Source organism: Podarcis filfolensis (genome assembly GCF_964270895.1).
Source record: "Podarcis filfolensis genome assembly, chromosome: 18".
Taxonomy (NCBI): domain Eukaryota; kingdom Metazoa; phylum Chordata; class Lepidosauria; order Squamata; family Lacertidae; genus Podarcis; species Podarcis filfolensis.
The window spans coordinates 8946931-8959426 of record NC_139622.1 but is presented as its reverse complement, the minus strand read 5'-3'; the positions used below and the strand labels follow the sequence as shown (position 1 = coordinate 8959426).

The window sequence follows — 12496 nt, the reverse complement described above, 5'->3', positions numbered from 1 at the left end:
CAAGATATGACTGTATATCTAATTGTTTGGTTCCAGAGCTGTCTCCGTCGCCACAAGGCGATGGCAGCCTAAATGGAAGCAGACTCAGGGCTGCTCAAGCAAGCTTTGTGCTTGCGTGAGGTCAGCACCCTGGACAGAACTTGGGGTGATTAGCCAGGGTTGAAGGGCAATTGCTTCAGGACCACGGACAGCAACCCCGCAGCTATTTGAGAAAGGGGAAATGTTGCTTCAGCACCAGCTTGCTGCAATTGCCAGAGCTTTATAGTTTGGGTGTGGAGGACCCAGATGGAGGCCCTGCCTCATGGCTGCTGAAGCCAACTAGTTTAAGGGCTGCTGTTCTTTGAAGCTAGGGCTGCTGCTTTCCAGGTGGTGGGGCTGTGGACCCTCTGATTCCTTGAAGGAACCAGTAAACCTTTCCTCAGAATTGCTAGGGGAGATCGGTGCAGAATCTGGTGCTGATGGCTCTCCCCAAAGGAGTGGGTCTCTGACGACTGCCCAGAAAAACTCGGCACCATGGCCTGAGTTCAAATCCTTCTCTTCCTCCGAGGTCTCAAGAGGTTCAGGGTTGGAATATCTATATCTATATCTATATCTATATCTATATCTATATCTATATCTATATCTATATCTATATCTATATCTATATCTATATCTATCTATCATCTATCTATCATCTATCTATCATCTATCTATCTATCATCTATCTATCTATCTATCTATCTATCTATCTATCATCTATCTATCTATCTATCTATCTATCTATCTATCTATCTATCTATCTATCTATGAATTCATAAAATCCAGAAACAATGGAACTGTTTAAATGATTACTCATGTAGACAAGGATTAAGTGTAAGGTATCGGTTGTGTGTTTAGAATAGATTTATGAAAGATTTAGAAAACGTATTGATTAGAATATTCGTATGAGATTGTATGGGAAAAATACAGAATAACAGATACAAATTTGCTTAAAATGCATATAGGAAGTGCAGTGTAAGCGGCGGAAGTCAAACAATGAAGTTTTATTGTTGAGATATTTGTGGAGTGAATTCGGAGGAAATTCTTCAAATTTTTCTTCTTTTTGCAATTTTTCTTCATTTTTCTTTTCTTCCTTTTCTTTTTTTTGTTCTTTTTTTATATGTGTGTGCTTATCTGAAAAAAAAAACATGTAGGTATGTATTCGTATGTATTTTGCTTGCATTTTGTAATAATTACGTTAAATAAAATTTAATATTTATATTAACAAAGAAGCAGTTCAGGGTTGGGATAGCCCTGGACAGAGTGGCTACCGTATTTTTTGCTCTATAAGACTTACTTTTTCCCTCCTAAAAAGTAAGGGGAAATGTGTGTGCGTCTTATGGAGCGAATGCAGGCTGCGCAGCTATCCCAGAAGCCAGAACAGCAAGAGGGATTGCTGCTTTCACTGCGCAGCGATCCCTCTTGCTGTTCTGGCTTCTGAGATTCAGAATATTTTTTTCCTTGTTTTCCTCCTCCAAAAACTAGGTGCATCTTGTGGTCTGGTGCATCTTATAGAGCGAAAAATACGGTATATTGCAACCTTCTGTTTCTACTGCAGCCTCAGTTTTACATTCAACCTTTGAGCAGCTGTGTGATTCTACTGTCTCATGTTGAGCTTGTCATCAAGCCGAGTGAGTGTTGAGTAACTCCTTCTCTCTCTCTGATTGGCAGCCTGCCACATCTTGGAGTGTTGTGACGGGCTGGCGCAGAGTGTCATCAATACCGTGGGGCAAGCTTTCGAGCTCCGGTTTAAGCAATATCTCCACAGCCCCCCCAAGGCTATGGGGCTGCAGGATAGGTGTGTATTTCAGAACCCGAACCTCTCCGGGGCAATTCTCCAGCAATGATAAAAAAGCGCATATTGACACCAGCTGCGCGTGAAAAGGAATATATGAATTAAAATAGCATGAAGGGGGCGGGGGGACGTGGGTGGCGCTGTGGGTTAAACCACAGAGCCTAGGATTTGCCGATCAGAAGGTTGGCGTGACAGGGTGAGCTCCCGTTGCTTGGTCCCTGCTCCTGCCAACCTAGCAGTTCGAAAGCACATCAAAGTGCAAGTAGATAAATAGGTACCACTCCGGCGGGAAGGTAAACGGCGTTTCCGTGCGCTGCTCTGGTTTGCCAGAAGCGGCTTAGTCCTGCTGGCCACATGACCCGGAAGCTGTACGCCGGCTCCCTCAGCCAGTAAAGCGAGATGAGCGCCACAACCCCAGAGTCGGCCACGACTGGACCTAATGGTCTGGGGTCCCTTTACCCTTCTGGTCATCGTGTTGCCTAGACATTGCTGAGTTAAACTAAAATGGGCAGGTTCACCCATCTGTACTTTGAGGGCAGTTCCACCATTGCTGGAATGAGATAAATAAAAGACGCTCAGCTTTGTGGTTCAGGTGGAATCCCATTGGTCGCTTGTTGTGTCACATGACCTCCCTTCCCCTCCCAATTTATCTTCCCGGCCAGGGCAATGGGAACGGAAGACTCTGCATGGGGAGAGGATGAAGAAACCTCGGAGCACGACTATTACAACAGCATTCCTGGAAAGGAGCCCCCCATTGGTGGGCTGGTGGACTCCCGTCTTCAGCGTGGCCCCTCCCTCAGCCACGCCCATTCCCAGCTCTCCTGCACCGGTCCTTTCAGCCAGGTGACCACAAATACATACATTTAATACATATTTTATTCATACCCTGCCCTTCCTGGTTTAAAAACCGGGCTCACGGCGGCTAGCAGCAAATATAAAACATTGATTAAAATGCGACTTAGAAACAGCATAAAACAGCATACAATACAATATAAAATGCAGCATCAATATCAATAAAATTCAAAAATTCAGGGGTCACTTTTTTTTTGGGGGGGGAACCCAGTCAGTAGACTTCGAATGATCCTCAGGGCTAACTGGCCACGCTGCTCCTACTAGGGCCAGTAAGGAGGTGTGTGAATAAGAATTTAAATGTGGGGTCCCAGAAAGGGTTTCTTCATAGAAGAGGAAAGGGGAAAGGGAACAGAGGATCAGGCTAATTCAAACTGAAGGCCAGGTGGAATAGCTCTGTCTTACAGAACCTGCGGAAGGAGATCAAGTCCTGCAGGGCCCTGGTCTCGTGGGACAGAGCATTCCACCAGGTCGGAGCCATCACTGAGAAGGCCCTGGCCCTGGTGGAGGATAGTCTGACTTCCTTAGGGCCCGGGACCTTTAAACTATGGTTATTCATGGACCTTAAGGTCCTCTGTGGGACATACCAGGAGAGGCGGTCCTGTAAATGTAGAAACGGCAAGGGCAAGAGTGAACATTATTATATACAGATTAAAAGGACACTATTGCAGATTTTTAAAATCATGAAATGAAAGGCTGTGGAAGCAAGTGCTAAGGGTATGGCTTTGTGACGCTGCAAGATGGACATGCCTATAAGAAGGGAGGACCAGGAATGGATTATTGAACAGGCTAAAGACCCTCAAAATTCATGACGTGGTTCACCAAGAGCCTCAAAATTCATGACGTGGTTCACCAAGAGCCTCAAAATTCATGACGTGGTTCACCAAGAGCACCCAGCTTGCCCTTCACAAGTATTATTCGTAAAAATGCAATCGCCTCCTTCCGAAACAGGACTTCCTCATTTCTGGGGACAGGTGTGCTATTGTCACCTTTGAGCAATGGCCCCACGAAATGAGGAGCTTTGTAATCTTGATAATAATAATAATAATAATAATAATAATAATAATATTTATTATTTATACCCCGCCCAGCTGGCTGGGCTTCCCCAGACACTCTGGGCGGCTTCCAGAAAAATATTAAAATACTGTAATACATCAAACATTAAAAGCTTCCCTAAACAGGGCTGCCTTCAGATGTCTTCTAAAAGTCTGGTAGTTGTTGTTCTCTTTGACATCTGCTGGGAGGGCGTTCCACAGGGCGGGCGCCACCACCAAGAAGGCCCTCTGCCTGGTTCCCTGTAACTTAGCTTCTCGCAGTGAGGGAACCACCAGAAGGCCTTTGGTGCTGGACCTCAGTGTCCGGGCAGAACGATGGGGGTGGAGACGCTCCTTCAGATATACTGGACCGATTGCCTAAGGAACCCACATTTTTGGCCTCCCAGCTGAGCGTGACATCTGTCGTCTCCCCAATCTTCTGTTCTGTAGGTTGCGTCTCCGGCCAGGAGAGACCACAGCACTCACTCCAACTTGAACTGGGACTCTGATGCTCACGGTAACTCATCACCACTTAGTCCTCTTTCTGATTCAGTTCTCCAAGGGCAGCTCAGAGCTGGACCTCAGCGTCCGGGCAGAATGATGGGGGTGGAGATGCTCCTTTAGGTATACTGGGCCTTTGAGGCCGTTTAGGGCTTTCAAGGTCAGCACCAACACTTTGAATTGTGCTTGGAAACGTCCTGGGAGCCAATGTTGGTCTTTCAGGACCAGTGTTATGTGGTCTCGGCGGCCGCTCCCAGTCCCCAGTCCAGCTGCCGCATTCTGGATTAGTTGCAGCTTCCGGGTCACCTTCAAAAGTAGTCCCACGTAAAGCGCATGGCAGTACAGTGGTACCTCGGGTTACAGATGCTTCAGGTTACATACGTTTCAGGTTACAGACTCTGCTAACCCAGAAATAGTACCTCGGGCGAAGAACTTTGCTTCAGGATGAGAACAGAAATCGCGTGGCGGCGGCGCGGCAGCAGCAGGAGGCCCCATTAGCTAAAGTGGTGCTTCAGGTTAAGAACAGTTTCAGGTTAAGAACGGACCTCTGGAACGAATTAAGTACCGTATTTTTTGCACCATAACACTCACTTTTTTCCTCCTAGAAAGTAAGGGGAAATGTCTGTGCGTGTTATGGAGGGAATGCCTATGGATTTTCCTCCTCTAAAAACTACATGCGTGTTATGGTTGGGTGCGTGTTATAGAGCGAAAAATACGGTACTTAACCCGAGGTACCACTGTAGTCCAAGCGGGAGATAACCAGAGCATGCACCACTCTGGCGAGACACTCTGCGGGCAGGGAGGGTCTCATCCTGCGTACCAGATGGAGCTGGGAGACAGCCGCCCTGGACACAGAATTGACCTGCACCTCCATGGACAGCTGTGAGCCCAAAATGACTCCCAGGCTGCGCACCTGGTCCTTCAGGGGCACGGTGACCTCATTCAGGACCAGGGAGTCTTTATGGTGAGCTACCACATGGTGTGGTTGTGTCTTCCAGGCCAGAGCTGCGATGGGTACGTCCAGGCAGATGGAAAACCCCTGGGCTCCCAAGACTATGAAGAGCACATGTATGTGAACACGCAGAGCTTGGACAACTGGGAGGCGGATGTTGGCTTGCGCCGAGCGGCTGACGAAAGCCCCACAAAGGACCTCTTTGATATGAGTAAGAAAGTGATATGAGTAAGAAAAGTTGCCTCGGCAGGACAGAACGTGACAGAAGTGCGCTACTCCCACCTGGCAGAACCGAACGATAATTTTTATTAATATCTCCTTCCCACACTGAGTGGTGCTCGGGGTGAGTTGCATAAGGATGGGGAGAGGAAATAAACACAACAGAAAGTGAGTCTGATGAGGAGAGCTTTCGTGAGAGGGGGGAAGGAGTTTAGTTTGTGGCAAGGAAAGGTTCTGGCCAGTGTGGTGTAGTAGTTAAGAGCGGTAGTCTCGTAATCTGGTGAACCGGGTTCGCTTCCCTGCTCCTCTGCATGCAGCTGCTGGGTGACCTTGGGTTAGTCACACTTCTCTGAAGTCTCTCTCTCTTTTTTTTAAAATAATTTTTATTAACAGGCCAATCACATCACATTACTCAAATCACATTAGTTCCAAATTATACAGCCAAATTTTAAATTTTGTTGAGGGTACCCATACATCAAGCTCCGCACGAGTCCAAAATTCCGGATAACTCCAGACATCACTTATTTTACCGCATTAATTAGTCAGTTCTATCCAGTTCGATCCGGATAGTCCTTTATTACTTTCTTTCTCATCTTGTTGTAGTCATATATTCCTTTCTTTGCGATCTCTGATAATTCTCACAAGCAGACTGAAAGCTGGCGTCTCTGTGTAGGTTTTGTACTCTTCAAAAGCTATATCACTCCGGGACAGCCTCTGTTCAGCGCTTCCATAAACAAAGTTAATCTTCGGTCTGTCCTTTATTTTTTCTCAGGCTAGCCAAATAAATCAAATAGATCAGGGGGCTCTGTCAGGTCAAACTTGCATTCCAACACTCCTTCTCTTTCGAACGATCCTGATTCTCCTCCCCCCTGTCCTTCTTTCTCTGGCAAGCCTGTCTTGGCGAGACGCCATTTTTTAACTGCGTCATAAAAATTTTCCACTTTCTCACCGTTTACCAGTCTTCTCTCCTGTTGTAATCCATCCCCACACAGTTCTTAAAATCCTGCTTATGATTAATAAAAACATGACGATCTTATTTCTCACTTCTCTGAAGTCTCTCAGCCCCACTCACCTCACAGAGTGTTTGTTGTGGGGGAGGAAGGGAAAGGAGAATGTTAGCCACTTTGAGACTCCTTCGGGTAGTAATAATGCGGGATATCAAATCCAAACTCCCCCCTCCTCCTCCCGCCCCCTTCATTTTCTTGTTCTCCTCCTCTTTTTCTTATCTTTCTTGTCTTTTCGATTCTATTTGTTCTAAATATTATTCTATTGTACAATCGTACCTTAGATCCCAAATGCCTTGCGAGTCAAACGTTTTGGCTCCTGAATGCCGCAAACCTCCTGGAAGTGAATGTTCCGGTTTGCGAACGTTCTTTGGAAGCCGAACGTCTCCCGCAGCTTCCAATTGGCTGCAGGAGCTTCCTGCAGCCAATTGGAAGCCGCGCCTTGGTTTCCGAACATTTTGGAAGTCGAACGGACTTCCGAAACAGACCCCGTTCGACTTCTGAGGTACGACTGTATTGTGAAAAATTTGAAGGGCTCCTGGCACCATTCCCTCCCCGACTTTCTGCACTCAACATGGACAGGGCAGTTGTCGAATTTAGGCCAAGTGCCTGAATTCTGCACCGAGAAAAGCTTCATCAAAGCCAGTGGTTCTCAACCTGTGGGTCCCCAGATGTTGTTGGACTACAACTCCCATCATCCCTGAGCTCTGGCCTTGCTAGCTAGGGGGTGATGGGAGTTGTAGTCCAACAACATCTGGGGACCCACAGGTTGAGAACCGCTGATGTAAGTAAATAATAATATAGTGAGTTAGCAGTGGGTCAGGCATGTTGACCACCCCTTGCACACCATCCATTAGCCATTTCGGAAAATAGACCATGACTCAGTGCTAGAGCATCTGTGTTTAATGCAGAAAACCCCAGACTCAAACCTGAACGGGATCTTCTTTGGCGATCCCTTGTAGCCAAGTAAGATTGTCTTCCATAAACACGGTTTTAACAGTGAGTCCGTAAGTGACTGTGGAGGCCAATTCTGGATCCCCACGTCCTTCCACAGTGGGGACGTTGGTTTCCAGGTGGGAGTTGATCCCGGTGAGGGTTTGCCAAGCGTGCCTTCCTCTTAGCGCGTTTCTCCCTTGCGTCCTGAGTTCGAGTGTCTTCAAAGCCCACGACACCTTTGGTAAAGGCTGCTCTCCAGCTGGAGTGCTCGCAGGCCAGTGTTTCCCAGTTGTCGGTGTTTATACTACATTTTTAAAGATTTGCCTTGAGAAAGTCTTTAAACCTCTTTTGTTTACCACCAGCATTACGCTTTCCATTTTTAAGTTCGGAATAGAGTAGTCGCTTTGGAAGACAATCATCAGGCATCCACACAACATGGCCAGTCCAACGAAGATGATGTTGAAGAATCATCGCTTCGACACTTGGGATCTTTGCTTCTCCCAGTACACTGGCATCAGTTCACCTGTCTTCCCAAGTGATGTGTCAAATACTTCAGAGACACCATTGATGGAATCAGTACTCAAGCAGTACCCAGCTCAATGTGCCAGTGGTCTGACTCAGTGTCAGGTGACTTTCTATGCTCCTAAGGACAATGACCATAAGCTTACTCCAGATTTGACAGCAACAGCAAAGAGTCTGAGATGTCAGGTGTGGCTTCAGCACCACGGACAGCACTAAGGCAGAGATGTGGGCATTCTAGGACCAGGTTGGGGTGTGGAAACTAGTCTGCTAGTTCATTGCTCCATCCACTTTCGCCTCTGCTCTCACCCACCGCTGACAAGCGGCCCCCTGGAAGGGAACACGGCCCTTGACTCCCTGTCCTTGATTGAGTTCTTTTGGTTTCCCCCAGGGCCGTTTGAGGATGCTCTGAAGCTTCACGAATCCATGTCAGCTTGCGGCGCGGGTGTCGGCAGTGGCAGCCCCCCAATTGAGGACCAGTGGCCCAGCCCGCCCACCCGGAAGGCCCCCATCGCCCCCACGGAGGAGCAACTGAAGCAGGAGCCCTGGTACCGCGGGAAGCTGAGCCGGAGGGACGCGGAGAAGCTGCTGCAGGTGGATGGGGATTTCCTGGTCAGGGACAGCGTCACCAACCCGGGACAATACGTCCTGACCGGGATGCAAAGCGGGCAGCCCAAGCACTTGCTCCTGGTGGACCCGGAAGGCGTGGTAAGCAGCCGGACCTCAATGAGGCTGGGTTTGCAGTGATGGGTGGCTGGACACTGAGGCACCCATTGCTCTCAGTGGGTCTACTCTGAGTCTGACGTGCCCCTGTGTATAGGTAGCTGCTCTGCAGATGTGAGGAAAAAGGCACTTAGCACGCGCCTAGCGATACTTTTTAAAAATGTATTTTATTAAGTTATTTGTATGCCACCCTTCATATAAATATATCCCAAGGCAGTTAATAATAATAATAATAATAATAATAATAATAATAATAATAATAATATTTATTTATACACCACCCTCCCCAGCCAAGGCCGGGCTCAGAGCGGCTTACAAGCAATAATAAAAACAAGTTGAATGATTACAACTTAAAAACAAGATTAAAATACAACATTAAAACATTGAAACATTAAAATATTAAAATGCAGCCTCATCACAGGAGGAGAAAGGAAAAAGAAAGAGGGGGAGGGAATCAAATTGGCTCCAAGCCAAAGGCCAGGCGAAACAACTCTGTCTTACAGGCCCTGCGGAAAGAAATCAGATCCTGCAGGGCCCTGGTCTCATGAGGCAGAGCGTTCCACCAGGCCGGGGCCAGAGTTGAAAAGGCCCTGGCTCTGGTTGAAGCCAATCTAACTTCCTTACGCCCCAGGACCACTAGGGTGTTGCTATTTATGGACCTTGAGGCTCTCCGTGGGGCATACCAATAAGAACACAACCATGCTGTTTAGATACTACTGAACATATACACAACCCAAAAGCGTTTTGCAAATTCGCAATGACACCAGTACCCATCCAGAAAGCAGAATTTTGTAACGTGGTCAAATTTCGGTGCTTAGAATAGAGCTTCCTTTGCTCTCAGATTAAAGAAAAGGAAGTACATTTTATTCAAAATACCTAATAGCATGAAAAAGGAACCCCGAAGACTACTTACATTCTGCATAGAAATTTTCTGTAGTTTTAGGCAACTTTTATTTGAAAGACTTTTAGTATTTCATATCTGTACGGTTGTATTGAATTTCCTAAGCATTCTGTATTTATACATGTGGCCAGCATGACTAAGCCGCTTCTGGTGAACCAGAGCAGCGCACGGAAACACCGTTTACCTTCCCGCCGGAGCGGTACCTATTTATCTACTTGCACTTTGACGTGCTTTCAAACTGCTAGGTTGGCAGGAGCAGGGACCGAGCAACGGGAGCTCACCCCGTCGCGGGGAGGGATTTGAACCACCGACCTTCCGATTGGCAAGTCCTAGGCTCTGTGGTTTAACCCACAGCACCACCCACGTCCCAGAGTCAAAATAGCAATAGGCTAAAAACAGATTCAAGCTCACATAAACTTTCGAAACGTTTGGATACATAAGGGACTGGACCAAACTGGTGACCTGTTCCTTTAAGGAAGGGCGTGGCCACAGGTGGGAGGGGACTGTGTTGGATGTTGGGTGTGGCTAAAGGAGCAGGGGGCGGAGCAGGGGGCGGAGCCTCAGGCCTGATTCTACCAATGCTTGCAAGATCTACGTGCTTGCGCTGTTTCTCCCATGGGCAAAGATTAAACCTCTTGCTCTCCTCACCTGTTTGCTTCAGGTGAGGACCAAGGACGCCTTGTTCGAGAACATCAGCCACCTGATAAACTACCACCTGCAGAACGAACAGCCCATCGTCGCCGCCGAAAGCGAGCTCCACCTGCGGCAGGCGGTAAGGTGGAAACAGTGATGGGTAAGTACCCTGCCTCTGCTCTGGTGGCATAAGGTTGGTGCATCGTTGCATCAGTGGCATGTGGAACTGACTGCCACAAGATGGAGAGGATGCACCATGAGCAGCGATGACTTCAAATAACGCTAAAATTAAACGAGGTTGTGCAACTCCATATAGAAGAGGCTTAGGTAAAGGTAAAGGTAAAGGGACCCCTGACCATGAGGTCCAGTCGTGGCCGACTCTGGGGTTGCAGCGCTCATCTCGCTTTATTGGCTGAGGGAGCCGGCGTACAGCTTCTGGGTCATGTGGCCAGCATGACTAAGCCGCTTCTGGCGAACCAGAGCAGCACACGGAAACGCCGTTTACCTTCCCGCTGGAGTGGTACCTATTTATCTACTTGCACTTTGATGTGCTTTTGAACTGCTAGGTTGGCAGGAGCTGGAACCGAGCAACGGGAGCTCACCGCGTCGTGGGGATTCAAACCGCCGACCTTCTGATCAGCAAGGCTCTGTGGTTTAACCCACAGCACCACCCGCATCCCAAAAGGAACAGGAGGAAGGGGCAGATCAGCTGTGGATGGTAACAGCTTTGATTCCTGACTTCTCTGGGTACAGCTGGAGGCTTTGAAAGCCTGTTGCCAGCCAGTGTAGACAAAACCGAGTTTAGATGGATCCGAGGGTCTGATTCAGTCTGACTCAGCTTCCTATATTCCTAAACCTGCCCCTCTTGGTCTGAAAACCAGCTCTCCAAAGAGAGCGGCCGTGCCTACAAATTTCATCCGCTTCTGCCAAAAGGTTACGGATACACAGGGACACGGGTGGTGCTAGGGACACGGGTGGCACTGTGGGTTAATCCACAGAGCCTAGGACTTGCCTATCAGAAGGCTGGCGGTTCGAATCCCCGCGATGGACGGGGTGAGCTCCTGTTGCTCGGTCCCTGTTCCTGCCAACCTAGCAGTTCAAAAGCACGTCAAAGTGCAAGTAGATAGGTACCGCTCTGGCGGGAAGGTAAATGGCATTTCCGTGCGCTGCTCTGGTTCGCCAGAAGCGGCTTAGTCCTGCTGGCCACATGACCCGGAAGCTGTACGCCGGCTCCCTCGGCCAGTAAAGCGAGATGAGCGCCGCAACCCCAGAGTCAGCCACGACTGGACCTAATGGTCAGGGGTCCCTTTACCTTTAAGGAAAATATCTTATTTTAAAAGGAGGAGGAAGGAAGAAGCCAGAGATATGTGGAGCAGTGCAGAAATCCCTGTTGCTCCCCTTACTGAAATGTCTTTTCCATTAGGAATCTGGCCCTCTGCGCAGAAGCTGTCCCAGTCTTCCTACCAGCCCAATCTCGGACTGGAATCCTTGCTTTGCAGAAGCAGCAATCTATTGGCGGAGGAGAGACATCGAGAGATCTGGAGTCAGAAATCCTGGATTCTACCCACATCGCCACCTTCCTGACTCGCTCTGCCCCATCACCAGTCGCTCCCACTTTTTAAAATTCTTTTTAAAGTTCACCCGTCTCCTTCTCCCACTCCAGATGTGGGCTGGAATGCTTTAAATCGGTCCAGATGGCGTACACCACAAGGAGGCTTGTGCCCAGCTTTCTAGCAAATCAGCTCAGAGTTGGAAGGTTTCGCAGTTTTATTAAAAATGGGTTAGGGTTGGGAGCAGGGAGGCAGGAGAAAAGCTAGGCTAGGTCTCACTTTCTAGATGAAAATGGAGATTCCCGATTGGAATGAGAGGCAGCCAAGATCTTCTAAGGGCTGTCTAACTCCTCCTGGCTTTGGAATCAACAACAAGCTTTTAATATATATATATAGGGCAATCCAGTTTCAAATCCAGTGAAGGGATCTTCTTCCCAAGCAGCCCTGGACGGAGGCAGCTGAGGAACAACTGTGTGGTTCTCTAACTTCCTTTTCTGCAAAGTGTCTTCCTTTCTCTGAATTCTGGGGGTTTCTGGAGTCGCTGGAAGGGAAGGGAGAAGGGAGCAAATGATCTGGAACTGCTTGCCTGACGCTGCCTCGTTTTTCTCCCTACTGACATTGGTGCTGCTTTCAGTTAATGGGAGTTTGGAAGGCTCTAACACCACGTGTTTTATCTAAAAATTATCTCTTTTGGGTCATGGTGGCTGAAAATTCCCCTCCTGTGCCACCAGGGGGTGCTGTGACGCTAGGGCAGCATTTCAAAGTGGCTTCTCTTTTTCCAATGCAAGCAAACAAACAAACCCGCCTTCTCTAGGCATGCCCCACTTGCTTCTCTCTGATCTATCACGTTGCTGCCTAGATT

General features: G+C 48.2%; 2 protein-coding genes across 3 annotated transcripts in view; both read left to right on the top strand.

Annotated features, from left to right (window-relative positions):
* SHC2 (SHC adaptor protein 2) overlaps positions 1-11859 on the top strand; it is a 29368-nt gene extending 17509 nt beyond the window's left edge. Inside the window, exons 5-11 of the mRNA XM_083594718.1 lie at positions 1690-1816; positions 2476-2656; positions 4147-4213; positions 5196-5360; positions 8219-8535; positions 10113-10223; positions 11508-11859. Of these exons, the coding sequence (XP_083450844.1) occupies positions 1690-1816; positions 2476-2656; positions 4147-4213; positions 5196-5360; positions 8219-8535; positions 10113-10223; positions 11508-11768 (1229 nt within the window). The 3' untranslated portion in view covers positions 11769-11859. The remainder of the gene's footprint in view (positions 1-1689; positions 1817-2475; positions 2657-4146; positions 4214-5195; positions 5361-8218; positions 8536-10112; positions 10224-11507) is intronic.
* Positions 1-12496, top strand: part of LOC310753528 (uncharacterized protein) — a 159643-nt gene that overhangs the window by 56844 nt on the left and 90303 nt on the right. The window lies entirely within an intron of this gene.